This window comes from Eulemur rufifrons, chromosome 7, assembly GCF_041146395.1.
Source record: "Eulemur rufifrons isolate Redbay chromosome 7, OSU_ERuf_1, whole genome shotgun sequence".
Lineage (NCBI taxonomy): Eukaryota > Metazoa > Chordata > Mammalia > Primates > Lemuridae > Eulemur > Eulemur rufifrons.
Window position 1 is genome coordinate 108,787,302 of NC_090989.1, and position 27,851 is coordinate 108,815,152.

The following is a 27,851-nucleotide window of genomic DNA, read 5'->3' on the forward strand; positions in this document are numbered from 1 at the left end:
TGAGTTATCAGTACCTGTATTTATAAAAATAAAAAGTTAAAATGTAGAATCTTTACAAACTTTCCACCATACATAGCACGATTTCCTTTAGGACAGCAGCCATGTCTTATATTTTTCCATCATCCATAGGGCCTAGCACACAGTGGACCCAGTAGGCACTCCATGTTGAACACTTGTGCCAGGCCCTCTGCTCTCTGCAGTTGCTCTGTCTCCATCACAGGTCCACCGGGCCACAACACTTCTGCCACTTCCCCATTGCTCTCATCCATGGATACTGCCAACTACGTTTTGTCAACACTTGCTCTGTGGCAAGGCCAGACAGTAGTCTCAGGGGAAGTGGGGGAGAATGCCTCTCTCCCTGGTGCCTGCTGTGCCAACAGCCCTCTTTAATGCAAGCTGCCCTGTCCACAGCCTTTGCTCAGGGAGCATGTTGAAAACAAGCCATGTTGTATACCACATGATTCCCAATCCCTGGAACCAGCTGACTAAACTGGGACCGGCCCCAGGACCACAGGTAGCCTATTATCTTGCTAGTCGCCTCCGACTTAGCCTGGAGTGAAACACTGTCCAAACAAGATTGGCAGTTATTCTGGCTTGAGAATTTGAGCTAGGAAGCCAAGACTGAAGCAACCCCACATTTGCTATCAGAAAACTGATTAAAGATGAAGAAGGAAATCAATATACGGAGAGTATCTGGTTCATGTTAGTAATGGTGTCAACTTAGAAGAAAGACACAGGAACTTCTGCTCTGGGGGGTTCCTAAAACTGCCTTTGTCCACAGTGAACAGTGAAAATGTATATGAGGGCTAGCTTCTGTTCTTGGGTTCCTGAATAGTCTTTCTTCCTTATCACTGTGTGGATCATTTCAGTAAACCCCACAATTCAATCAGTACATCTCTGTTCATTGCAACCAAAATGACCCAATCAAGGTCTCCCCTTTCCAGATGTGTTGGAAGGATCCCAAGACAGAGATGCTCAGGCTCCATTAAATCTTCTTTTAAAACTCTCACTTATAACACTCCATTTTACAAAGAACTTAAACATGAGGTCTTTAGGACCTGGGCCAGGAGATAAACCCAAGCTGCAAACACCATGCTATCCTCAGAGTGGCCCCCACCTCACAGTCCAGAGTGTCTCACTCTTCAAGCCCATACGCTCTTCATGTCCAGCACCCTCTTTTTTTAAGCTGTCCCAAAGAATCCTCAGCCCTTTTGTAAACAGACTTTTGGCAGATCAATCCCACCAGTTGGTCAGACACATTCAGGCTTTCTAAACTCTTACCAAGTATTGTGTTGACTATGAATAGATGTCAGCTGAATGACTCCAGTGCAGCACTGGAAACACTGTCTAACAACAGGGCTACAGCTGAATTCACTATTACATCTCTATCAGTAAAATCAAATTTTAACACAGCCACAAAAAATTCTATATTTGAAGAGTAATATGCTACTGATGCAATTTTAGGTAAAAAAGCTGAATATAAATATATGTGTGCAGGTTGAGCCTAAATTTTTAGGTAACCATATAATTACATGTAGACATGTACAAACCTTCAGATACATAGAGAAAAGACTGGAAAAATATTTAACTGTTAATATTAATAATTATCCCCTGATGATGGGATTATAAGTTATATTTCTTTTCTTTACATTGTTTGATATTTTCAAAATGTCCTTTGAAAATGTGTTATGTACTTGAATTTTTTGAAAAAATAAATGTCATTTAAAAAGCAAGCATCCTCTAATTCTTTCTATAAAATCCATTTAAGGAGAAAAGATATGCAGGTATGTGTGTGATACTCTCTTATTTTTATCCTTTCTAGAAACAGTTTTTCCACTTCCTAGTGCTCAGAGAGAGTGTGTTGCCAGCTAATTCTAATTGAGAATGATTTCCATTTTATATATTTCTACTCTTGTTACTGAAAATTCAGCACTTGTCAATGAAGCTGAATCAAAATGAGGACAAGTGTTTGGGGGATGCAGAAACAGATTTTACTTTGCAAAGCAGGAAAAATAGTAGACCTTCTCATCTCAAAATCCAAATTTCCATCACATAGGCAGAAATACAGAGCTTTTAAAAAGAGAGTTCTCAGCTTTAGGCACTTACTGTGGTTTACTATTCTAATTGTACATCTCTGCCAAAGACAAGCCAGCTGCCCACCTGGGGGTGCTGACACCACCTGGGAGTTCTAACAAAAGACTACAGGGAAGAGGGGCAATTCAAGTTTACTGTTATGAAAACCACAACTACCTGTATCCAGAAAGACTCCTGCCAGTTCTGCTTCCTGGTTTGTGAGAAGAAGCTGGGAATTAGGGACAAGATTCCAGTCCTGAAAGAACTAAGATATCTGGGAGGAAACTAAGGTAAGGAGCCAAGCCTCAGTATGTGTAATTGGGCAGGCAGGGCAGGATACACAAACCTGGCAATGAAATTTTTTTACTTTAGAAAGAGCACTAGATGTGGTACCTGGCTACCTAGGTCAGAGATAACATCATGATCAATTCAAAGAACTTAGCTAATTAACACTAAATGCTTTTTCTGGGTTAAGATGAACGCACACTACACACTATTTCACACCTGCCTAAAATCACACTAAACTTACAATAAAGGTTTTCTAGAGATATAGAACCACAAATATGGGGACAAAAGGAGAGTAGATAACAGACATAAAATTTTGAAAGCTACAAAGCATAGTGATAACAGGTAACTGACAAAACCAACTCAAGAAACATGAGAATCCTGAGCTCAGCGGGGGAAGTTGAAGGCCAACCTGATTTATACCTCAGTATCCTCAAAGACTCCCCAATTGATAGCATCAGATTCCTCCAGACCTGGGAGTAAAGGAAGACCATTAAAACAAGAAGGATTCTGTGAGTCCCTGCATCCCTTCTGCTCTCTATGCTGGTGGCATGGAGAAGTAGCAGATGCCTGAAGTTTATTCTCTAGGGTAAAATAGAGGGTCTCTCTGATTCAGTAAACATGTGGATGCTGCACCAAAATCAGAGGATTAAGTGACTGGTATGTAACGAATGGTGAATGCTGACACACTCCTTCCCGCAAGACCTCTTAACCCACTCAGGGCTCAAAATGCTGGCAGCCAGCCATAATTTTACCTCCCCAGCTGGGCAGTCTCTCTAGGAAGTCTGGCCAGCTCAAGAAGAAAAACTTAGATACTGACCATGGCAGGCTAAATAAAACCCTCCCAAAATTCCATGTCCTCATCCCTAGAACCTGTGAGTATGTTACACAGGGATGGATTCAAATGGATTTTGCAGGCATGATTAAATTAAGGGTCTTAAAATGGGGAGAGTATCCTGGACTATCCAGTGAGCCCAGTGTAATCACAAGAGTCATAAGAGGGAAACAGGGCATTAGATTCAGAAAGAGAAGAGGTAAGGACAGAAGGAAGAATCAGAGAGGAGAGAAGTTGCTACACTGTTGGCTTTGAACATGGAGGAGGGGACACAAACCAAGGAATGCAGGGCCTGAAGAAGCTGGAAAAGATAATGAAACAGATTCTCACCTAGAGCCTCCAGAAGTAATGTAGGCTGCCACCATCTTTGTTTTAGTACAGTGAAACTGATTTTGACTTCTGCTCTTTAGAAGTATAAAATAATAAATTTCCATTGTTTTATGTCACTAAGTCTATAATTATTTGCCACAGCAGCAATAAGAAACGAATATATGGACATTTGGAATTCCTCAATAAATCGCTCACCCACTTCACACAACAGTGGTGTTCAGAGTTAATAAGCCCTATCCTTGCACTAGTTTCCAAGAAGCTTTTTTCTCTATTAATAATTATGAGCAAATGGTCAAGGGTCCCAGACATCTGAAGAAAGTCTCGCACATGAAAGACAGAGAGCAAAACAAATTTTTAAAAGGAACAATGTGGAGGAAACAATCTTGGAGAGAAAAAAACTTATAAAAACTATCATTAATATCATCAGAGAGATAACAAAAGTTTCTCTGTTTATGAAACAAGATGAGAATTCTATTTAAAAAGGAACATTTATAGAACAGGAAGAAGAAGAATGAATTCTTGGGAGTTAAAAATAAGAGAGTATAGATGAAAAACTCAATAGAAGATTTATAAAATGAAATCAAGGAATCATCCAGAGGCTAGAGCAAAAAGAACGAGATTTTTTTAAGGGACCAATAAAATGAAGAAAATTAAGAAAAACAGTTATTCTAAGTAATCCAACCCCAAACATTAGGAATTTGGAGAAAGAGAGAAGAGAAAATTGGAGGGTAAGATTCATGATTTTAAAACCCTGGGGTGAAAAACGATAGTTCTATAAACCTCAAGAAACAAGAAGTCACATGGAAAGTACAGGGAATTATATTGGCTTTAGACTTCTGAACAGCTAACTTAGCCAAAGACTGTGGAGCAATGCCTTTAAATAGAAGGAAGAAGTTCTGGTGTTCACTGGTACAATGGGCCAACTATAGTTGACAATAGTTTATTGTATTTCAGAATAGCTAGAAGTTTTCAAATGCTCCCAACATAAAGCAATGATGAATGTTTCAGGTGAATTATGTCCCAGTTACCCTGATTTGATCATTGTATGTTGTGTGCCTGTATCAAGATGTAACATGTACTCCATGAATATGTACAATTATTAGGTATCAATAAAAAAAATTAAAAAAGTATTCTGACGGGAGAATCCTAGTCAGAGCAATTAGGTAAGAGAAAAAAATAAAGGGCATTTAAATTGGAAAGAAAGAAGTTGAATTGTCCCTGTTTGCAGATGACATGATCTTACATATAGAAAAACCTAAAGACTCTACTAAAAAATTCTGAGAACTGATAAACAAATTCAGTAAACTTGCAGGATTACAAAACCAATGTACAAAAACCAGTGGTGTTTTTATACACAAACAAACTAGCTGAGAAAGAAATCAAGAAGGCAATCTGGACTACAGTAACTATAAAAAATATACCCAGGAGTAAATTTAACCAAGGAGTTGAAAGACCTCTACAAGGAAAACTACAAAACACTAATGAAGGAAATTGAATAGGATACAAATGGAAATTTCATGCTCAAGGATTGGAAAAATTAATATTGTTAAAATGACAATATTGCCAAAAGTAATCTACAGATTCAATGCAATCTCTATCAAAATACCAGTGACATTCTTCACAGAAACTGAAAAAAAAAATCATAAAATTTGTATGGAAGCACAAAGGACCCTGAATAGTGAAAGCAATCCTGAGCAAAAAGATAAAGCTGAACATATCAACTACCAGAGTTACAAAACATACCACAAAGTAGTAAAACAGCATGATGCTGGTATAAAAACATACACATAGACCTATGGAACAGAATAGAGAACTGAGAAATAAATCTACATATTTACAGGCATCTGATTATTGACACAGGTGCCAAGAACACTCATTGGGGGAAGTACACCCTCTTCAATAAATGATGCTGAGTTCACCGGATATTCATATGTAGAATGAAACTAGACCACCACCTCATCCCACACACCCAACTCAAAATGGATCAAAGACCTAATGTAAGAGCCAAAGGATACAACTACTAGAAGAAGACATATGGGAAATGTTTCAGGACAGTGGTCTGGGACAAGATTGGATGAATAAGACTTCAAAAGCACATGCAACAAAATAAAAAATAAACAAATGGGATTATATCAAACTAAGTAGTTTCTATACAGCAAAGAAAACAATCAACATAGTGAAAAGACAACCTACAGAATGGGAGAAAATATTTGCCAGCAACTTTTCCAACAGGGGATTAATATTTAGTATATACAAGGAACTCAAACATCTCAATAGGAAAAAAAAATCCAATTGAAAAACTGGCAAATGATCTGAACAGGTATTTGTAAAAAGAACATACAAAGGGACAACAAATGTTTGCAAAAAAATGCCCAATATCACTAATCATCAGGAAAATGCAAATCAAAATTACAATAAGGAATCACCTCATCCCCGTCAGGATGGTTATTATCAAAAAGACAAAAAGATAACAAATTATGGTGAGAATGTGGAGAAAAGGGAACTCTTACACACTGTTAGTGGGAATGAAAACTAGTACAGTCACCATGTAGAACAGTATGGAAAAAGTACAAATAGAACTGCCATGCTATTTAAGAATCCCACGACTGAGAATTTATCCAAAGGAAAGAAAATCATATTGAAGAAGCGTCTGCACCCCTATGTTTACTGCAGCACTATTCACGATAGCCAAGATATGGAATCAACCTAGGTATCCAGCAACAGATGAGTAAAGAAAATGTGGTTTATATATAAACCATGGAATACTATTCAGCCATAAAGAAGAATGAAATTCTGCCATTCATAGCAACATGGATGGAACTAGAGGACACTATGTTACATGGAATAAGCCAGCAACAGAAAGCTAAACATTGCATGTTGTCAGCCATATGTGGAAGCTAAAAAAATTTGATCTCATAGAAGTAAAAAGTACAACAGAACATACCAGAATCCAGGAAAGGTAAGAAGAAGGGAGAGACAGGGAGAGATTTGTTTTTTTTTTTTTTTTTTTTAAGAGAGAGTCTGGCTCTGTTGCCCGGGCCAGAGTGCCATGGCATCAGCCTAGCTCACAGCAACCTCAAACTCCTGGGCTCAAGTAATCCTCCTGCCTCAGCCTCCTGAGTAGCAGGGACTACAGGCATACACCACCATGCCTGGCTAAATTTTTCTATGTATATTTTTAGTTGTCCAGATAATTTCTTTCTATTTTTAGTAGAGACAGGGTCTCACTCTTGCTCAGGCTGGTCTTGAACTCCTGATCTCCAGCGATCCTCCCTCCTCGGCCTTCCAGAGTGCTAGGATTATAGGCGTGAGCCACTGCGCCCGGCCAGGGAGAGATTTGTTAAAGGATACAAGATTATGGCTAGATAGGATGAATAAGTTCTAGTGTTCTATAACACTGAAGGATAACTATAGTTAACAATAATATATTACGTAATTTCAAATAGCTAGGAGGAGGACATTGAATGTTTCAGACACAAAGAAATGACAAATGTTTGAGGTGATGGGTATGCTAATTACCCTGAACTGATCACTATGTATTATATGTATAAAAACATCACTATGTACCCCATAAATATGTACAATTATTATTTATCAATTAAAAATAAATTAATTAATTAAAAACATAACGATTATAATAGAAGGAACAGAGCCAACAATTTGTTCTTTGAACAAAAGTATAATACACAAATCTTTAGCAAGATTTATCAAGAAAAAAATAACAAAAATTTATATTAAAAATTAATATAAAGATATAACTACCAAGATACCATAGATTTAAAAAAGACGATAAATGAATGTTATAAATAAATTAATGCCAATACATTTGAAAATGTGTAGAAAATTGGACAATATGCTAGAAAATATAACTTTCTAAAACTAACACATGAAGAAATGAAAATATTAAATAGTTCAATAACCATTATGTAAATTGAATCAGTAATTAAGAAATGCCTCTTTTTTCTTTCTTTTTTTTTTGGTGTGTGTGTGTGGGGGGAACAGAGTCTTACTCTGTTGCCTGGGTAGAGTGTCGTGGCATCAGCCTAGCTCACAGCAACCTCAAACTCCTGGGCTTAAGCAATCCTCCTGCCTCAGCCTCTGGAGTAGCTGTGACTACAGGCATGTGCCACCATGCCCCGCTAATTTTTTTCTATTTTTAGTAGAGACAGGGTCTCACTCTTGTTCAGGCTGGCCTCTAACTCCAGACCTCAAGTAATCGTCCCACCTCAGCCTCCCACAGTGCTAGGATTACAAGTGTGACCCACCACACCTGGCCCTAAGAAGTTGCCTCTTTGTATCTCTCTTTTTCTGTCTGTCCCTCTCTCTCTTTCTCAGATAGATACACACACACACACACACACACACACACACAGGGCCCTAATGGTATTATTGGTTAAATACCAAAATAACAGTGGAGATTTTATTCAAATCATATTGAAATATTTCCATAAAATTGATTAAAGGGACTACTTTCCAATTACTTCTATGAAAACACTATAATCTTAAAACAGCAAACCAGACAAATATTAACCATGTGAACTGAAATAAAATCTTAAGATTCTCCCACACCAGCTGACTGAATGGACCCCCTTCTTGGCCAAAGTGATACCCTAAAACTGAGTTGTCAGCCATGAGAACAGAGGTCAGACATGCCTCCTCATGTCCCCCTCCCTTCTTGGAGATATCCTTTGTAATTCATTAACAGGCTAAGGCTATACAAGACAAACCTCCAGGTCTTCAATTTATACAACAAATACATGGCTGGCTTGTCTCTGATTGACAGATTCCTTATCGTAACTTAAAAAATTCCAAGCCTTTAGACAAAGCTTCATTTCTTTAACTAATTACAAGTCAAAGAGTCTGTAAACCCACTAATAACCTCTAAACCCACCTCCTATCACCACCACCCGCACCACCACCACCACTTCGAGATGTCTGACCTTTTTGGGCTAAACCAACGTATGCCTTCCGTGTACTGATTTATGACTTTACCTGTAATTCCTGTCTCCCTGAAATATAAAACCAAACTGTAACCCAACCACAGTGAGTTCACTTGCTCAAGGCTTCTTGGGTGTGGCTCCGGGCCACGTCCTCAAATTTGGCTCAGAATAAACCATTTTAAATTATTTTATGGAGTTTGGCTTCTTTTCTGTTGACAAGCATAATAAAGAAAAATTATATTCCAATCTTATTCAGGAGCACTGATTAACAAAATTCTGCAGGAAATTATTTTCATGATGCATGACATTTTCTGATGAGCAAGTTCTCAAAAAATCCCTCTCCCAAGAAGCTACTGGAGAATGCACTCTACCAAAATAAGAGAACTCTTCCTTCAAGAAAAGGAAGAAGTGGGATTCAGTAAACAGGAGATGGGACACAGGAGAAAGGTAAGGAGGATCCCTAGGAAAAAGGAAAGGGTGTCCCAGGTTAATAGCTATCCAGCAGGTATAGAACAGCCAGCCGATGGGAGCGGTGTGACCCTAGAGACAGTTATGCCAAGAGCAGTCATAACCAAGAGTTCTGTTGCCGAGGAACCTTCTTTTTAACTTCAGGACAGTATGCCTGGGAGAGTCTTATCTATACTTGGCTTGACTTAACCATGTCCTGATGATGTTCCTGTTTCTCCCCTTCCATTTTCCACTGTTTAGATCAGCTGAGGACATTTATTTCACTCCACAGAAGTGCTTCTCTTTGCCTACTCCTTGAGAGCTGGAGGTGGGCCATGGAGTTTGAAAGTGGAATAGACAAAAGGAGCTCACTCTGTTTGGCATACTCTTGTCAGACATCTAGTACCTGGTCCATACCACAGCCTTGCTAGCTGCTCTGACCCTGGTGAGCCCTGTGTTTAGCAGAAGTCACTCCTGATTTTCCAAGAAAGACTCTTGAACTTCCAGATAGCTAGAGCCAAACTGTGACTTAAAGACTGCTTAGCTGATTTTTTTCCCAGGAACCTTAATCTAGGTTATACTTGCTGTTCTTTTTTATTCACAAATAAAAAAAATATATTGTTTAGAGTTATAAATACAGGTGATAAATGATACAAAATACAATAGTATACTTTCAGGGCATGAGCTATGTTCACCAAAATAGCTTTCAGTGTCAGCCTAGCTGTTTCTGGGTCCTTAGCAGTCAGTTCTAGATTTTATATGAAAGGTCTTATTGGAAGAGTCTTGAGAAATTCTAACTCATGAAAAGCCTAAAGTATAGTAGCCCAGGAACTGGCATTAATACTGAGGTCTTAGGGCCTTTATCACATTCCCCCAAATTTGTAAGCAACCTCTGAATAACCCATATCTGATTCTGCATGCTCCGTCTGCCTTTGGATATTTGAGTACCTTTAAGAACCCTGATTGTGGTAGAATTCATAACCTATCACTCTAGGCACTAAGGCTAATATAGTTGAGTGATTCTAAACATGCTGAAAAAAACTCATTCCTATCTATAAACAAAGTTAGAAGCCTGAAAGCCTTACAGAGCAACTCAGTACAGCTTCCTCCTCCCTTTTATCTTTAGTGCAATTCTGGTTCTCTACTTCCAGAATCACTATACCTAGCAGGGATATAACAGAAGGCACTCACTGGTAGTTGGAGACTGTTTAGGTTTCTTTGAGCTGGGAGCTGGGGTCTCCTCTGCAGACCGAGGACATATGACCCTGCTGAATGGACATCATTTAGCTTTTTTGGCTTCAGGCGTCCAGATTAAGCTATTCATGAAGGATCTAGAAAAAAGGACCCTAGAAATGAGGACCCTGGGGAAATGAACAGAACATGGGAGCTTCCACCCCAGTGGGCAGGATGGGATACATGGGCTGAGTTGTGCAGCTCTAGGGAATCCACCAGGTCTACCATTGTGGTAATCTCTAGTAGGTACAGACACTGTCTGTCATGGGGGAGTCTTTCCGCTTCTCTGAGCTGGAAAGAAAGACTCCTAGGAACCTCTCAGTATTTTTGGATATTCTTTGCTCTGCCTCTTATTTCTGGTTTTCTCCTTTTCATCTACTTTGGCAAAGTGTCAGATAGACCCAGCTCTAGGGGTAGAGGCAGGGAGATTGAAGGAAAACACTTACAAGAATCCTGGAGGCAGTTCCTGGTATCTTGGGTCATAATCTATACCAGAAAATCCCTAAGGATAAATTCCTTTGAACCTGAAAACCTAAGAGGATTGCCAGGTGAAAAACTGATGCAAACTCAAAGAGATCAGGGGCCCAGGTGAGGTTAAACTCTATTAATTATAGGTTTTTGGAGCTCAGGGGTCAGAAATAAGGTATGATCCCTCGTGTTACAAGGAGTTATGAGTGAATAATACTAAAATCATAGAGTGAAAGTATGTTTGGGGAATGAGATATTAATTTGATCTCAATGTCTTACCTTTGAGATAAATTATTAATTACAAAAGAGAGACCTTTATGATGGAGAGAACTGGCAGATACCAACTTTTCCAAGTGACCAAGTTGAGTGCAACAGACACTTGTTAGTGCTTTCCTCATTTCCCCTTGGTCCACCTCACAGGGCTTCTGCAGACAGCTCCAGGACAGGCTATCCCATTTTCCCAGCACCATTTATTGAATAGAGATTCCTTTCCCCAGTGTGTGGTTTTGTCTGCTTTGTCCAAGATCAGATAGCAATATGAGCATGGTTTTAAATCTGGGTTGTCTGTTGTGATCCATTAGTCTAGGTCTCTGTTCTTGTGCCAGTACCATACTGTTTTGGTTACTATATCTTTGTAGTATAGCTTGAAGTCTGGTAAAATGATGCCTCCCAATTTATTTATTTTTTTTGCTTAAGGTTGCTTTTGATATTTGGGGTCTTTTCTGGTTCCATATGAAGCATAAACTTATTTTTTCTAGATCTGCAAAAATGATGGTATTTTAATGGGGATTTCATTGAATCTGTAAATCACTTTGGGTAGTATAGACATTTTTTAAATTGGTTTTATTTCTTTGATAAAGTCCTGATACAATATTTTGGTTTTATTTCCAGTTTCAAATGGATTCATTATAAGTGGATATTTTTCAATAGCAACTGTCTTTGATATTTTATGTACATTTAGGGTTATAATGGCATTGGGATAGCAGAAGTGGAATCCACCAACCACTTACAACACTGCTTAATGGAGAAAAGTCATTCTGACGTCCAAATGATGATGTCCTATTTTTTTTCTTTTAGCTAACAGCGTGCTGAAGAGCTATGACTATGACAAACTGTCAATGTTTTCAAAAGAAACACAGCAGAATTTGAATATCCAATTGAATGTAGATTTTTTTCAAAATCATTGCCCTGGTAGGTCATATAGACATGTCAGTAATAAGGTCATTTGTTGTTTTAATGGCTGATGGGTCTCCTCTGGAATTGCCCTGAAATTCTGTGGCAATGATCCTTTCTACTGTCTTTCAAGGTGGCAAATATTCACCCACTAAAGATGGGACTGGTTTTAATAAGCAAATAAGTAAACAAGCAGGGCAAAATATATATAAAGGCACAAACAAGAAATGAGGTTTGTGTTCTTGTCTGGCCATATTTTACTTGTGGCTGCATCATCACCACAGCCCCTCTGTACCCATTATGCTGCCTTTTTTTTTTTTTTAAATAAATCAACTTATTTAATGACCCTCCTTAGGAATTGGCAAAAGGCTAGGCACATAGGAACTCTCCAGTATTTGCTAAATATTAGATACATGAATGAAGACCTGACTCCCTCTTTAGAACTGTCACTCACAGTAAAGATGGAATGGCTCATAGTTGGGGGAAAAAAGAAGATAAAAACCAGCTTTTTTCCTATACAATTTTCTTTATCCAATCCTGCCACTTTATTCCATCTCAATATTTTTTGCTGGTTAAATATTTGTAAGTTGTGCCAGGCTCCTCCAGTTTCTTTCCAGAAGAGTCCTGATCTATTTTTAACAGCAGGAATTGGGGCTGTGCCTAGTTTTGACTAATCTGTTTAAAATAGTCCTATTTCCTTTGGAGAATGTTGATTTATAAAATCACTGTTTGCTTATCCTTAAGGATACTAAGGATGTGAAGAGGTTAATTAGTCAGCATTTTATGGTTGTGCCAAAAAAGAAATTGTTTTCTCATGCACAGTTGTGTCATTTGCATCTGAAAACAAGGAAGAGGAACATTATGAAGGATCTACAGTGTGGTGTCCACAGAACTACTAGTTCCTAGTTCCCTCAAGTCATTTTCTGGTAGTTTTGTCTGAAATCCATCAGCAAAGTAGGCAAAATAATCAAGCAGAGTGACACATCATTTTGTGGATGTAGAAGAATCCTTAAAAATAATTTGGCATAACAACTTGTAATAAAGAGGGAAATGTCTGTGGCACAGAAAAGGATAATCCTCTTTCCCTGCACAGTACATTAGTTAAGAACATGGCTCTGGAACCAAAGCATGGCTCTGCCTCTACCAGCTGTGCAACCCTGGGCAGGAGTCTTACCTTCCTTTCTTCTGCTTTAGTTGCCTCACTATTGAGGTTGTAAGGATTAAATGGATTAAACTCACAAAGTGCTTATCATGTAGAAAGCACCTTCAAAATGGTATCATTTATTCTTATCATTATTGCTGCTGTTGTTTTCCCAGCTCATATAGCCAATTTCAGAGTATCCTACAACACATTCATTCAATAAATATTGATTAGGCACCTACTTTGCACCAAACAGTATTCTAGGCCCTGGGGATACATCAACAAACAAAACCAACATAGATTTTTGCCCTTGTGGAGTTTCCATTTTAGTAAGGAGAGACAGACAGTAAGTTATAAACCTGATAACTAAGAGAAATTTTCAGTAAATTAGAAGATGATTAGCACAATGGACAAAAGAATAACCAGGAGCAGGGGGACTGGAGATCTTGAGTATTGGGAACCCCGAGTGAGGGATGGAGCAGGTGGTAATATAAAAATCAAGTGATCAGAATGGAAGAATAGACCTTGCTGAGAGGGTAACATTTGAATTAAGACTTGGAGGAGGAGAAGGGAATTATGAAGATGTCTGAAGGAAGAGCATTCTGGGCCAGAGGAAGAGTAGGTGCAGGGGCTTTGAGGTATGAGCAGGACTGCTATGCTCAAGGAACAGCAAGGAGGCCAGACTAGCTGGAGCAGAATAAGCAAAAGAAAGAATAGTAAGGGTGGGAAAAAAGAGATAATGAGAAGTGAGGTCATTAGGAGCTTTGAAAGCCATAGAAAGGACTATGGCTTTTATTCTGCATGAAATATGGTGGACCCAATGCAAGGCTATGTGCAGAGGAATGACCTGATTGGATTTATTTTTTAAAGAACCACTCAGGCTGCTTTGTTAAGAACAGAATGAAGGGAAGTAGCATCAGAGAAGCTATTTAGGATACTACTGCAGTGTTCTAGGGAGGCATGATGGTGGCTTGAACCAAGGAAGTACCAGTAGAGATAGTGAGAAATAGCTGGATTTTGGATAGATTTTGAACAGGTGACAGATTGGATATGAAGTGTGAGACTGAGAGAAGCTAAGGATTTTGGACTGGACTACTGGAAGACTGGAGTTACTAGTAACTGCAATGAGGAAGACAGTGATTGGAGTGGCTTTGGGGGGTGAGCAAGATCAGTAGTTTTAGGATTCTTATCCTTATTTCTTTATAGGTAAGGCATTTTACTCCCTCTGGTTTCTTTCAAGATTTTCTTTGTCTTTGATTTTCTACAGTTTCAATATGATACGCCTAGGTGCAGGATTTTTATTTTATTAATTTGGTATGTGGTATTCTCTAAGCTTCCCGAATCTGTAGTTTGATGTCTGTCATTTACTTTTGGAATGTTCTTAGCCATTATTACTCCAAATATTTATTTTACTCCATTTATTTTTTTCTTCTGGTATCCTAATTTCATGTATTGACTTATCTTCAAGCTTACTGATTCCTTCCTTGGCTGTGTGTCTGGTCTACAGATGCATCAAAATTATTCTTCATTTCTGTCACACTGTTTTGTTTTTATTTCTAGCATTTCCTTTTGATACTTTCTTAGAATGTCTATCTCTCTGCTTACATTGTTCATCTGGTCTTGTGTATTGTCTACTTTTTCCATTGGAGCCCTTAACATGTTAATCATAATTATTTTAAATTCCTTGTCTGATAATTCCAAAATCTGTGTATATGTAAGTCTGGTTATCACACTTGTCTTGTCTCTTCCGACTATTTTTTCTTGCCTTTTGACATGCCTTGTAATTTATTGCTTAAAGATAAGATATTGTATTGGTTAATAGGAACTGAGGTAAGCAGGCCTTTAGTGTGAGGATTTATGATCATTTGGCTATGAGTGGGGCTTTGTTCAATGTTTGCTGTAGCAATAGGTGCCAGAGGCCTATCTTTCTGGCCTATAACCTTCACAAGTGCTTCTCCTTACATAGCACTCCCTCTATCTTTTCCATGAAACAGGAAGGCTACAGGGGTCTGAAATGAGAAAAATGCCCATCCCCTATGGCTCTGGAACAAGCCTCTGAGAAAGTCTTCCCCCCTGGAGAATAACCTTTTGTTATGAAGAAAACCCAGAGCTTTCCTTCATAACAAAGGCAATTCTGCAGGGGGGAAGACTTTAACCAGGCTTACTCTTCTCCTCCCCCTGCCAGAGCCATAAGAGGATCTTTTGGGATCTTATGGGAAGAATGTGGTGGGGTTCTTAGAGATAAAGTCTGTAAAAGTGTGGGCCCCAACTCCCCAAGGCTGTGGGCCCCAGGAGTTTCTCATTCTCATGCCAGTCCACACTCAGCCTCCAGCAATTCATTAAAATTACCAATTAAGTGTTTTTCCAGCTTATGGCTCCAGTGGTTTCTGCTCCAGGTAAGCAGATATCTTCTGTGACTCTCTAGATTTGCCTGTGTTTCCAGACTGTGGGATGGTGGTTAGCCCGATAAATACCACTCTCTGATGGGTTCAAGAAAAGTTGCTGATTTTCAGTTTGTCCAGTTTCTCTTATAAGAATGATGACTTCCAAGTTCTTCACATGTTGGAGCTGAAACTAGAAGTCTTAGGAGTTCAGCGTTGGCATCACCTGAGAGCCAGTGCAGAAATGCAGAATTTCAGACCCCACCTTGTTATTGAAAGTTCAGTACTTGTCCCTGAGGCCAAATAAGTGAGAATGAAGAATGAGGACATATGGTTTGAGGAAAAGGAAAGAGAAGTTTATTAATTTTAGGCAAATGAGGAGAGCAGCAAGCTAGCATCTCAAAAGATCACCATCCTACCTTGAGGCAGAAAAACAGGGCTTTTTATTGGGGGGTTTTGGGTGGTTAGGTTTGGTTCTATGTGACCAGTGTCACATGTCATGGCTTCAGGCTATTGTTTTTAACTATAATTTGTGGTTTGACCTTATCTCTGGTGACCCTTGTCTGGACAATTCTGTTGACCTATCTCTTGTTTTTTAAGATACTAGAAAACAAACAGCAAGGAACATTTTTCTGTCCCTTTGATTACTGGCTTCAGGAAGGAATGCAGGTTTTAATTCCCAAAAACGGTGGGAGGTTTTAAAGAGACAACTCATAAAACATTTTGTTTTCCCTTTTCAGACCTTTACCTCTGTTACAACCCCAGACATATAGAATCCAAATATGTATTTTTAAAAATCCCCAGATGATTTGTCTATGCATAAATGTTTGAGAAGTGCTGCATTAAACAACTAAGTGGAGATATTGAGTAGATCATTGTATATACTTGAGTCTGGAGTTAGGCAGAGAGCTCTAAGCTGGAGACATAAATTTATTAGTTTTTGTCATGTTGATAGTATTTTAAGCCATGAAACAGATTTCCTGAGCCACATCATGGACTTTAGCATCAAAACACTCCAACTAAACCACAGGAACATACCTGTAGTTGAACAAGTTCTGTTTATTGCTTATTGCATTGAGAGGGAATACATGCAATGGAGAACCCTAGGGTTTCTCAGAAAAAGGGTGTTAAAAACGACTTATTATAGAATCAGGATTTGGATTAGGTAATTTGAGGGAGTGTTTAAGGAAGGAGGGCTTTGTTCTGGATTAGATGCAGTGAGTAAGTGGGGGTAATTCTATGACTGAATTTATTTATAAATCTAATCTGTAGAGCGAGAGGAATGAAGCAAAGCTAATGCTATAATTGGTTAAGAAGCAGCAGTAAGTTATACCTAAGGAATACATGGTTATTTTTGAGTTTTGGGCAATGTTCGTGTTTCTCCTGTACATTCAGACTTATTCTGGAGTGGTATTGTTTTGTTTTGCCCAAAAGAAGAACACTAGGTCCTATCTATGAGTGTCAGGCCAGCTTCTAGATGTTGGGGGTTGCTTTTTTCTTTCTTATTGGTCCTCAATATTTTCACACTGCCCCCTTCTATGCCTTGTTTCTTAGGCCTCCAGTTTCTCATGGAGTCTACCCCACATTATGGATGGCTGTAATTTACATAGTTTTAACCTGTGAAGGACCTGGGGCTGCAGCCCAAGTGGACCTATCTGTCCTACCTACTGTCTGCTTTACTTATTTAGACTTTTCTAATCTAGTTTATGGTTTTCCACAGAGTAATCCACATTACAAGACAAGGAGTTTAGTAGTAAGAGCATCCACCTAGGCTTTGAAGCCTATGTTTAAATTCTGGCAGTAACAGTTGCTTTGGCAAGTTGTTTAAAACCCTCAAGTTCCAGTTTCCTCATCTATAAAAAGAGTTTAATAAATTTCCCTTTCAAAGTTGCTGATGTAATTAGAGCCGATGTTTAGAAAGTGGCTAAGGAAGAGCTGACTTTCAACAGGTGGTGGTTATTGATAGAAGTAATAGAAATAGTAGACATTGATGTAACAGTTACTGACATCTTCCAAATTGTCTTTTAACTTCCCATCTTGCCATTATATCATTTATATTCCATTTTTCTGCCTTGTTGGAAGGTACAATTAGAGCCGTATGTACTGAGCAAAGTTTAGCATTTGTTGATAATATAGATGTATACACAAACTGTTAAAGCCAATGCTATTACAGGTAGCATGGAAGGAACATTTGACTTGGAATCCAATGATCTATACTTGACTACTGGCACCATAACTTGGAAATGTATATCCTGCAGCAAATTATTTGACCTTCTGAGCTTTAGAACCCTTATCTACAAAACAGGTGTAATGAGAGGGGTAGGGGAAAGAGTGTTAGGAAAATTACATAGGGTATTAATTTTAATTTATGAGATATTTTATATTTGGTAAAGCTTTTTACAAATATAAGATGCTATTATTATTTGGCTCTTATGCACATTTTTATGTGCTCTATTTGTTTCTTAAACTTATTTATAGTCTTAGAACGGAAAAACTAGGAAGGAATCTAAATTTTCCTCCAAGGTGTTTGGGCTTACACTTTTGGGCTAAATTCAACAAAGTTTAACTAAGTAAACTGCCTTATGTTCTTGGGCTACAAACCGAGAATATAACCAAACGATCGTGACCAACTTCAAATACTTTTGTACCAAAAGACTGACCTACTGGGGGCTACGTAGGAAAGGATGGATGGACAGGCCTGCAACAATAATTTCCATTTTGATAAGCCATAATATGTAACAAATATGTAACATTACTTAAGAAAAAATGCTTGACTCCCAAACTCCCTGAACTAGAAAAAAATAATAAAAACCAATTCTCCTAGTTCTTTGTTTTGGGAAGAAAACAAAAAAATAAATATTTACCAGTACCATTTTCATTGTCTAGGGGGAGGGAGCTAACTATCTCTGGGTGCCTACTCTGTGACGGACTGGAGGCTAGGTCCTCACAGGAGCCCTGAACTTTAATTACTGTTATTGTTTTTTTTTTTTTTTTTTTTAGACAGAGTCTTGCTCTGTTTCCTGGGCTAGAGTGCCGTGGCGTCAGCCTAGCTCACAGCAACCTGAAACTCCTGGGCTTAAGCGATCCTCCTGCCTCAGCCTCCTGAGTAGCTGGGACTACAGGCATGCGCCACCATGCCTGGCTAATTTTTTCTATATATATATTTTAGTTGTCCAGCTAATTTATTTCTATTTTTCATAGAGGCGGGGTCTCGCTCTTGCTCAGGCTGGTCTTGAACTCCTGACCTTGAGCGATCCTCCCTCCTCGGCCTCCCAGAGTCTAGGAATACAGGCGTGAGCCACCTCGCCCGGCCTAATTACTGGTATGCTTACATTACAGATAAAAGGACTCAGGTTAAGAATGATTATGTAACTCACCCCAAATCACACGAGTAGTAAATGGTGGAGCTGAACTGGAGGTAGATCTGTTTGACTTGAATATACTAGACTTCTTTGCACTTGTTGGGATACCTAGTATGGAAAAAAAAAAAAAGCCAGCTGAATAGATCCTTTATTATCCACATTCCAGGGTAAAATTAATGTTCCTATGAGGATAAGGAAGAAGCCATAGAATTTTGGGATGAAGGGGCATTTGAAAGCCCATTTAAGGGATCCCGCCCTCACCCACCTGGTGGGTGAGTCCTTCTACTGGCTGCTGGTCCAGTCCACTGCGACAGGGAAGGTTTTAAGGTTCTTCCCTATTTAGAGTTAAATCTATGAGCCTAGAGCGTCCAACTATTCTAACCCGATTGTGTGATTGTGTCTCCTCCTTGAGGCGGAGAGCCTAATCTGTCTCTCCTGTGACGTCGTTGCCAACCGTTTCAGCTATTTCCCAAAAGGTACAGGATATTGATCCCTTCCTCTTGGTTCCCCTATAGGCTATTTCTTCTCATGCCAAGGTCCCTCCAGGCCTAGCTTTTCTGAATTCCTTCCAACATCTGCTGGTGACCTTAAAATCTGCTGCAGCAGATTGGCTGTTGACCCAATAAAGTATGTAAACAATGCTAAGTCATGGGAATTGATTTAATGCATGAAAGCTAAAGTAGCCCTTAAAGTGGGGCTAGAAACTATAATATATGTGGTTCAGCTCCAAGAATTTGGTATGTCTTTTAAACAAAAATATCACATATATTACTTGCTACAATTGTATTTGTTCTCCTTATCCAGTTCTCCAACATTTTTTTGAGTATTGGAATTTGGAGTATTTGGCATTTTCCTAAGTATATGCAGACATCTGTATGTACCCATAGGAAAAATATACTTTGATTTTGTGTGTTCTAAAAAATAAACTATAGTACATTTATAATAGGAAAAACTATGGTGCAGTTAAAATGAAAGAAGTAGACTTCTAGATACTGACATATAAAGGTCTCTAAGACACGCAGTTGAGGAATAAAAGCAAGCTACAGAATTGTATATACCATATGATTGTGCTGCCTTAATATTTCTAATTCTGGGTTTCTCAACTTAAATCAGAGTAACAATCTAACTGCTGAAAATTGTAAAATCGGAGTACCAATCTAACTGTTGAAAATTTAAAAAATCTCAAAAATACCTAATAGTGATGGATATTTCAATACATGCTTGATGCACAGATCAGATCAGTGGCTTATAAAAACTTCTCCTTTTCTTACTTATTGTACACAGCCAAGGCACTCTATTTATTTGTTAAAAACCTTAACATTTATTTCTTGATATCTCTAGGAGATATAAAGAACAAATACCCCCCTAATCTATAGGATTTATAATCTATTGAAGTAGAGAAAATACAACACGAACATTTAAGCAACAATATGAAGCAACGTGTGGTTAATTGCCAGACTGTGATACAGCCAGTGAATTCAGAAAGGGGGGGGGGTGTCTGTCTGTAAGCTGAGATCATCAGGGAAGGCTTCACTGAGAAATGCAAGTTTCAGCTGAGCCTTGAAAAATGGGAAAATTTGGTATTAGTCAAGAAAAAGAGAGGCCAAAGGAGGGAATATCAGGCTGGGAAATGGGTGAATAGAATCAGATGAGTTCAGGCTGGGTGCGGTGGCTCACGCCTGTAATCCTAGCACTCTGGGAGGCCGAGGCAGGAGGATTGCTTGAGGTCAGGAGTTCGAGACCAGCCTGAACAAGAGCGAAGACCCCATCTCTACTAAAAATAGAAAAAAAAAATTAGCCAGTCAACTAAAAATAGAAACAAAAAATTAGCTGGGCATGGTGGCACTTGCCTGTAGTCCCAGCTACTCGGGAGGCTGAGGCAGGAGGATCACTTGAGCCCAGGAGTTTGAGGTTGCCGTGAGGTAGGCTAATGCCATAGCATTCATTCTAGCCTGGGCAACAAAGCGAGACTCTGTTTCAAAGAAAAAAAAAAAGAATCAGATGAGTTCAGAAAGCACATTACGATGGGGTAAAGGGAAGTACTGTAAATGACACTTATTAAATGTTGACTATGCACTAGGCTCATTATGTGTGTCCCCAGGTTCTACAGCATGTGCTGTCTCATTTTAATTTTCATAACTTCCTAATTGGATAAGTAACATTATAATTTTATAAATGAAGAAATTGGCCGGGCGCGGTGGCTCACGCCTGTAATCCTAGCACTCTGGGAGGCCGAGGCGGGTGGATCGCTCGAGGTCAGGAGTTCAAGACCAGCCTGAGCAAGAGTGAGACCCCGTCTCTACTAAAAAAAATAGAAAGAAATTATATGGACAACTAAAATATATATATACAAAAAATTAGCCGGGCATGGTGGTGCATGCCTGTAGTCCCAGCTACTCGGGAGGCTGAGGCAGTAGGATCGCTTGAGCCCAAGAGTTTGAGGTTGCTGTGAGCTAGACTGACGCCACGGCATTCACTCTAGCCCGGGCAACAGAGTGAGACTCTGTCTCAAAAAAATAAATGAAGAAATTGAGTTACACAACTACACACAGCTGATAAGTGGGAGAGCTAAGAGTGACACCCAGAGCTGTCCGATGCCAGGGCCCACGCAAGCATTCTCCCTCACCTTGCACCACGTCCCTGAAAAGACAGCTCTCCGGAGGGAAGGGATCCTCTAAGTGAATTTTGGAGGCAAACTTGGGCTATCAGATTGGGGCCTAGATGCTGGATAGTCTTGAATGTCAAGAAATTTGAGAATAATTTAAAGAAAGTCTTAAATGACAAATTATAATCTAGAGGAATAACTTGATAAAAGTAACATTTAATGAAGAATATTCCAGGAATTGTATGTAAGATGAACTAAAACAGTAAGAAAATGGGACCTGGAGACAAGACAGGAGACTATTCCTATAATTTAGGAATAGATATAGTTCACAAAAGGTAATAGTTGTCAGAGGATGATGGATGATCTGGGCAACCCATCTAGCCAGTATGTTGTGCAACACTTCATCTGACCTGACAATGAAAACTGAATGCAAAAAAAGAAAAAAACCAATTGCATTTATAATGCAAATGACATAAATGTAGATGAAGACAGATGATGAGCTCTTATGCAACTCTGGTTTATGTAATAGAAATAGACAAACAGAAGAAGAAAGCCTGGATTATAAAAGGTGTGCAAGCCTAGCTTCTCCTAGCACAGGATTTAAAAATGAAGGCCCTTTTACCACTGACCTTTCTGTTTTTTATTAGTTCTCTAGGTCGGGCAAAAGTTAGACATTACTATATAGGCATTAAAGAAACCATTTGGAACTATGCTCCTTCTGGTAAAAATATGCTCACTGGAAAACCTTTTTCTGAAGATCAGTAAGTAATATCTATCCCTTGAAAAATTGCTATCAGAAGCAAAAGTTGGAAATTGTTACTCATTGATAAAATGATGGTAAAGAATTTCTTATGATTGACGTTTTCAGGGCGCATGCGCCATTAGAACTATTTTGTTTGTTTAGCGTAAACATAGTATGGAAAAGAGATATTAATATAAATAAAAAGTTACTCTTTCCTGGGATTATTGCCAGTCTTGCCCTTCTGACACATTATTTCATGGGTCATATCTAATTCTGTGATTATCACCAATTTTGTTTGCATGGTACTCAAGGTATAAAACACTTTTCCTTCTGATATTAGTGTAGCTGTCTTCTTTCCTTTTTTTTTTTTTTTTTTTTTCCTTCAGATAATTGGGAGGGGAAAATCTAGAGGTTATAAGGGGGGTTCTGATGTGTCGTGGTTTTTGGGCAAAACACCCCAATGCTACCAAGAAGTCCACAAATCCATTTAAATGTATGAACAATCCTAAGTCATGGCAATCAATCTAATGTTTAGGTGCTAAAGTAAAATTAAAGCAGGGTTAGAAACCTATATGCAGTTCAGTGTAAATAATTTGTTATGTCTTTAAACTAAAATACCACATACATTGCTTGCTACATTTGTATCTGATATCTTCATCCAGTACTCCAAACTTCTCCTTACCTATAACATCTTTTTTCACTTCCTTCACATTTTCTCCAGCATCTAAGTTTTGTCTATCAAAATTGGGCTGCATAACTTCTGACCTGTAGTTTTAGTTTATTTAACACTTTTTTCTTTTCAGTCAAAATTGGTTAAAGTTCTCTCTTTTTTGTTTGTTTATTTTTTGTAGAGACTTTCAATCCCAAACCTATCAACAAGGAGGTCAAGATAGGAAGAAATTTACTTACAAAAAGGCTTTGTATTTTCAATTTACTAACAATACATTTCAAACGATCATTGATAAACCATCCTGGTTGGGATTTTTAGGTCCAATAATTAAGGCAGAGACTGGAGACTTCATTCATATCCATGTAAAAAATAATGCCTCAAGAGCCTTTAGTTTCCATCCTCATGGGCTCACCTACACTAAAGAAAATGAAGGTAAGTGGATCTCCTTTCCTTACATTTCTGAGCTTTTGCTCATGGAGAGTATGAGCACAATACCTCAGGAAAAGTGAGGTGATCATGCACTGGTCAGCGGTGTGAGCTAGGGGGAGTCTGGGGTGGACGCAGACTTCTGCTTCCCCTGTCTTTAATGTTTATACCCCAGGCAGTCCTTTCTCGATTTCTTATCTTCAACGAACAGCCCTTGTGCAATTGCTAGGGAAGAAAATGCCCTTTTCCCTCACTTACCAAGAGAGGAGATACTCGTGAGCTAAATATTAGGTTGGCAGAAATCCCGTTCTGCCCCCATCTCATTTCCATTTCTTCGTAGGTGAGGATCACCCTCTTGGACTCTTTACTTGCATGAGATCAACATTTTTTTTTTTAGCTTCTATCAATATCAAGAGAAATCCCTGCTTTTCAGACAGAATCTTCTCTCCTACACATCTGTAGTCACAGCTGCACGATGGCATTGAAAAACAGAAAGAAAAAGAAAGCCAACAATAGGGTTTTGTGAGGTTTCAGAAGACAACAGGGAAAGCTAGGAAAAGAGAGATTGGGCTTGTCTCTGGTGGTACATAGATATTTTTTCCTCAGTATTTGAAATATGTTTTTATAAAAGTCTGGCATAAATCTTTAGAAAATTAGAACTTTAGTCCAACTTGATAAGAGTGTCACCTATAGAATGGGCACTCCTTCCAGCAGAGGCTCTATGAAAATACTGGACAATGGAAATCCTATATGCCATTCCATTCATCTGTCATAATTATTTGCCATGTTACACGACCATCTTGTACTGATTAATGCCCCTTAAATGATAGACAAATAATGGGATAAATGTTAAAAACAGTTTGTTTTTACTTTTGTTTTTTAATTTTTATTTATTTATTTATTTTTATTTCATCTGGAAAAACAAGCAATACATATTTTTGTGTTTTCTTAAATCAGCACACAAAACTTTGAGGTTTGAGGATTCCCTCAGGGAAGCATGAGGAAGAGCTAGAAACAGGCCCTGAATTAATCCTCTGGACTGAGATAGACTCAGAGGAAACTGGACCAAGTCCAGATGGGGAACTGGGCAGGAAGAAAGTACGGAAGTTAGTCAGTCACGAGTCAATAAATCTGTTTCCGTTTAATGTGGAGCTGGTGGGTACCGAGAGATAGAGAATGGAAGGTTGTTCATGGTTCAAAGTCCTTTATTAAATAAAAGACCTTTATCCATAGTCAGCAGGACCCCATATGCAAGGGGTGGGGATCTGAGGCAAAATTCTAGCCTCTAGCCTCACAAGGAAAAGAGAGCCAGTTTCCAAATTCAGAACTTAGGTTATAGCTCAGAGTAATGTAAGCTATATAGAGGGCCACCCCTGCAGTGGGCTCCGTGTAGGTGACATGGGTACCTCTTGATGCCCTGGGTCCCAAGTCTGACTGGCAATGAGGAAAATACAGAGGGCAACTCAAAAGTCCAGAGGTCACCTCTGTATCTGAGATCTAAGCACATGGTAGGTGTAAGGTAAATATTTGTTGAATCCATCACTAAAGGTGGTGATAGTCTGTTAATATACTGCCTGCTCCATTCCAATTTGGTCTAGAAACTGTGGCCAAACGGAGCATTTAGGTGGAAGCCAATTAGGGAGGACTCAGGGACACAGGAGGCAAAGAGAAATGCATACTTTGTTCTAGAAATACAAATTAACATACATTCATGGCTTAATGGAGAAAGCTGGAGTCACATTCAAAATAGTACTGCCCAGTGATTGCCGTAACCTCAGTACAGACTACGTTTTCTAGGTGCTCTCTACCCTGATAATACTACGGGCCCGCAAAAGGAAGATGACTACCTGGAGCCAGGGAAACAGTATACTTACAAGTGGTTTGTAGAGGAAAAGCAGGGGCCTGGCCCCAGTGACAGTAACTGTGTGACAAGGATTTACCACTCCCATGTAGACACTGTAAAAGATGTGACTTCAGGACTTATTGGACCCATTCTGACTTGTAAAAAAGGTAACATATTTTTAAAATCTCATTGTAATAACAGAGTCAAGCAGAATGTGTGGGCTTTCCCCTGCTCTCCTAGAGGAAATTTGCTATCAAAAGCTCTCTATTTTCCTGCCTTGACCTTGAAACTCACCATCTTGGACTCTGAGCACTAGATGGCGATCACAAACAAGTCCAGCCTTCAGTTCAACCAATAATGCAGGTTGGGCACTAGATGGTAGTCAAACCCAGTAGACCTCACTTCAGCCACCTGCACACAAAATAACTGCCACTTTGTCCCCTCCTACAGAGGGGGATGGGAGGAGATATAATGGGAAGATAACAGGCGTCTGCCTGTTTCTTACAGGCTGCATTACTTAGAACTGCTGTCTGTGAAGTGCAAAATTTTACTTTTATGTTTATGTTTTAATGTAAATCAGTTAGTGAATCACCAGTTTATTTTTATTTTATTTTTTACATTGACAAATAATAATCACACATATTCACGGAGTACATAGTGATGTTTTGATACATATGAAATATATAGTGGTACATATAATATAATTAACATATCTATCATCTCAAACATTTATCATTTCTTCGTGTTAGAAACATTCAGTATCCTCCTTCTAGCTATTTGAAATTATATAATACATTATTGTTAGCAATAGTCATCCTACAGTGCTATGGAACACTAGAACTTACTTCTCCTGTCTAGCTGTAATCTTATATCTTTCAACAAATCTCTATCTATCCCTCCCTTCTTCTTACCCTTCTTAACCTCTAATATCCTCTGTTGTACTTTTCAATGAGATCAACATTTTTTTAGCTTCCACATATGAATAAGGAAATGCAGTGCAGTAACTTTCTGTTGCTGGCTTATTTCATGTAACATAATGTCCCCCAGTTCCATCCATGTTGCTGTGAATGACAGGATTTCATTCTTCTTTGTGGCTGAATAAATTCCATTGTGTATTTGTACCACATTTTCTTTATCCATTCATATGTTGTTGGACACCTAGTTTGATTTTATATTTTGGCTATTGTGAATAGTGCTGCAATAAATAAGGGGGTGCAGGTGTCTACATGTCTCTTCAATATACTGATTTCTTTTCCTTTGGATAAATTCCCAGTAGTGGGATTGCTAGATCATATGGTAGTTCTGTTTGTAGTGTTTTGAGGAACCTCCATATTATTCTCTGTAGTGGCTGTACTAGTTTACATTCCCACCGACATGTATAAGAGTTTCCTTTTCTCCACATCCTCAACAGTATTTTTTTTTTGTCTTTTTGATAGTACCCATCCTAACTGAGGTGAAATGATAGTTCATTGTGATTTTGATTTACATTTCTGATGATTAGTGATGTTGAGCATTTTTTCATATATTTAGTGGCCCTTTGTATGTCTTCTTTTGACAAATGTCTGTTACGATCATTTGCTCATTTTTTAATCAGGTTGTTTGTTTTTTTGTTGTTGTTGTTGTTGCTGTTGTTGTTGCTGTTGAGATGTTTGAGTTCCTTATGTATTCTGGATATTAATCCCTGTTGGATAAGTAGTTACAAATATTTTCTGCCATTCCGTAGATATTTTCTCCCATTCCACAGGTTGTCTCTTCACTTTGTTGATTGTTTTCTTTGTTGTGCAGAAGCTTTTTAGTTTGATATAATCCCATTTATTTATTTTTTATTTTGTTTCCTGTGCTTTTGAGGTCTTGTTCATAAAGTCTTTTCCCAGACCAACATCCTGAAGCATTTCCCCCATGTTTTCTTCTGGTAGTTGTATCACTTTGGCTCTTACATTAGGTCTTGATGAATTTTGAGTTGATTTTTGTATAGGATGAGAGGTGGGGCTCTAGTTTAAATCTTCTGCAAATGGATATCCAGTTACCAATTTATTTTATAGCAAAATAATTCTTGCAAGGAAGAAGTTTTACAGATATGTTTCTAACTTACACCACATAGAGTTTTTATTATAACAAGATAATGAGATGACAGTACTATGCTAATTATGAAGTTAATGAGAAGTTAGTGTCATACTTCCTAAGACAATCGAAGTTTAAAACTTTAAGTGAACAAATAGTTCTCCACAATAAGTACTTTAACAATGGCAGTTTCCTGTAACAAATACATAGTCTCAAGGTTACAGATTATACTTTATAAACCAACTTTTTAAGAGCTCTTTGTCCTTCTCAAACTTGCAGGGAAGTCAGTTACATGAAGACAAGATAAAGAATAACTGTATATTAAACTTTAAGATACCTAGTCTGAATATTTCCAAACTTTTTCCTTTTTCTTTTTAAACAATAAAAGTAATTTAAGGCTTTGCATTCTCAAAGGCAGGTATGTGAACTGCTATCAACAGTTCTCATTTACAATGATTCTGACTTATGCCCTATGGTTTCAAATACAAGACTTATATAAAATATTTGGGGCTGATAATAATTTTATATTATTATATTTTTATTTATTAGATATATTATATTTATTAATTTCATAATAATTTTATTCCTACTGTCTTAGGTGCTTTTCTCTTTTGTTCAATCCAAGCTCACAGAGTAATCTTATCCATTTTGAGTCATTTGTTTCCATCTGCATGCTAATGAGTCTGAAATCTATAACTTTTGTCCAAACTCCTCTACTGATGGTCAGGCCTGGCAACTTGACTTCTCCACTTGGGTATTCCACTGGTGCCTAAATCTCATTGTATTCCAAAACTTATCATCTGCTCCTTCCCTGAATTCCTGCCTTTTTTCTGTGT

The 27,851-nt window shown here is 38.4% G+C and overlaps 2 protein-coding genes across 2 annotated transcripts in view; both read left to right on the forward strand.

Moving 5' to 3' along the window:
* The window catches only part of TM4SF18 (transmembrane 4 L six family member 18), a 30,145-nt gene extending 14,532 nt beyond the window's left edge, over positions 1 to 15,613 (forward strand). The window contains exon 6 of the mRNA XM_069472007.1: positions 15,461 to 15,613. Coding sequence (XP_069328108.1) covers positions 15,461 to 15,613 — 153 coding nt within the window. The remainder of the gene's footprint in view (positions 1 to 15,460) is intronic.
* A 6,266-nt stretch (positions 15,614 to 21,879) lies between these two features.
* CP (ceruloplasmin) overlaps positions 21,880 to 27,851 on the forward strand; it is a 36,583-nt gene continuing 30,611 nt past the window's right edge. The window contains exons 1-3 of the mRNA XM_069472008.1: positions 21,880 to 22,034; positions 22,867 to 23,117; positions 24,909 to 25,121. Coding sequence (XP_069328109.1) covers positions 21,880 to 22,034; positions 22,867 to 23,117; positions 24,909 to 25,121 — 619 coding nt within the window. The remainder of the gene's footprint in view (positions 22,035 to 22,866; positions 23,118 to 24,908; positions 25,122 to 27,851) is intronic.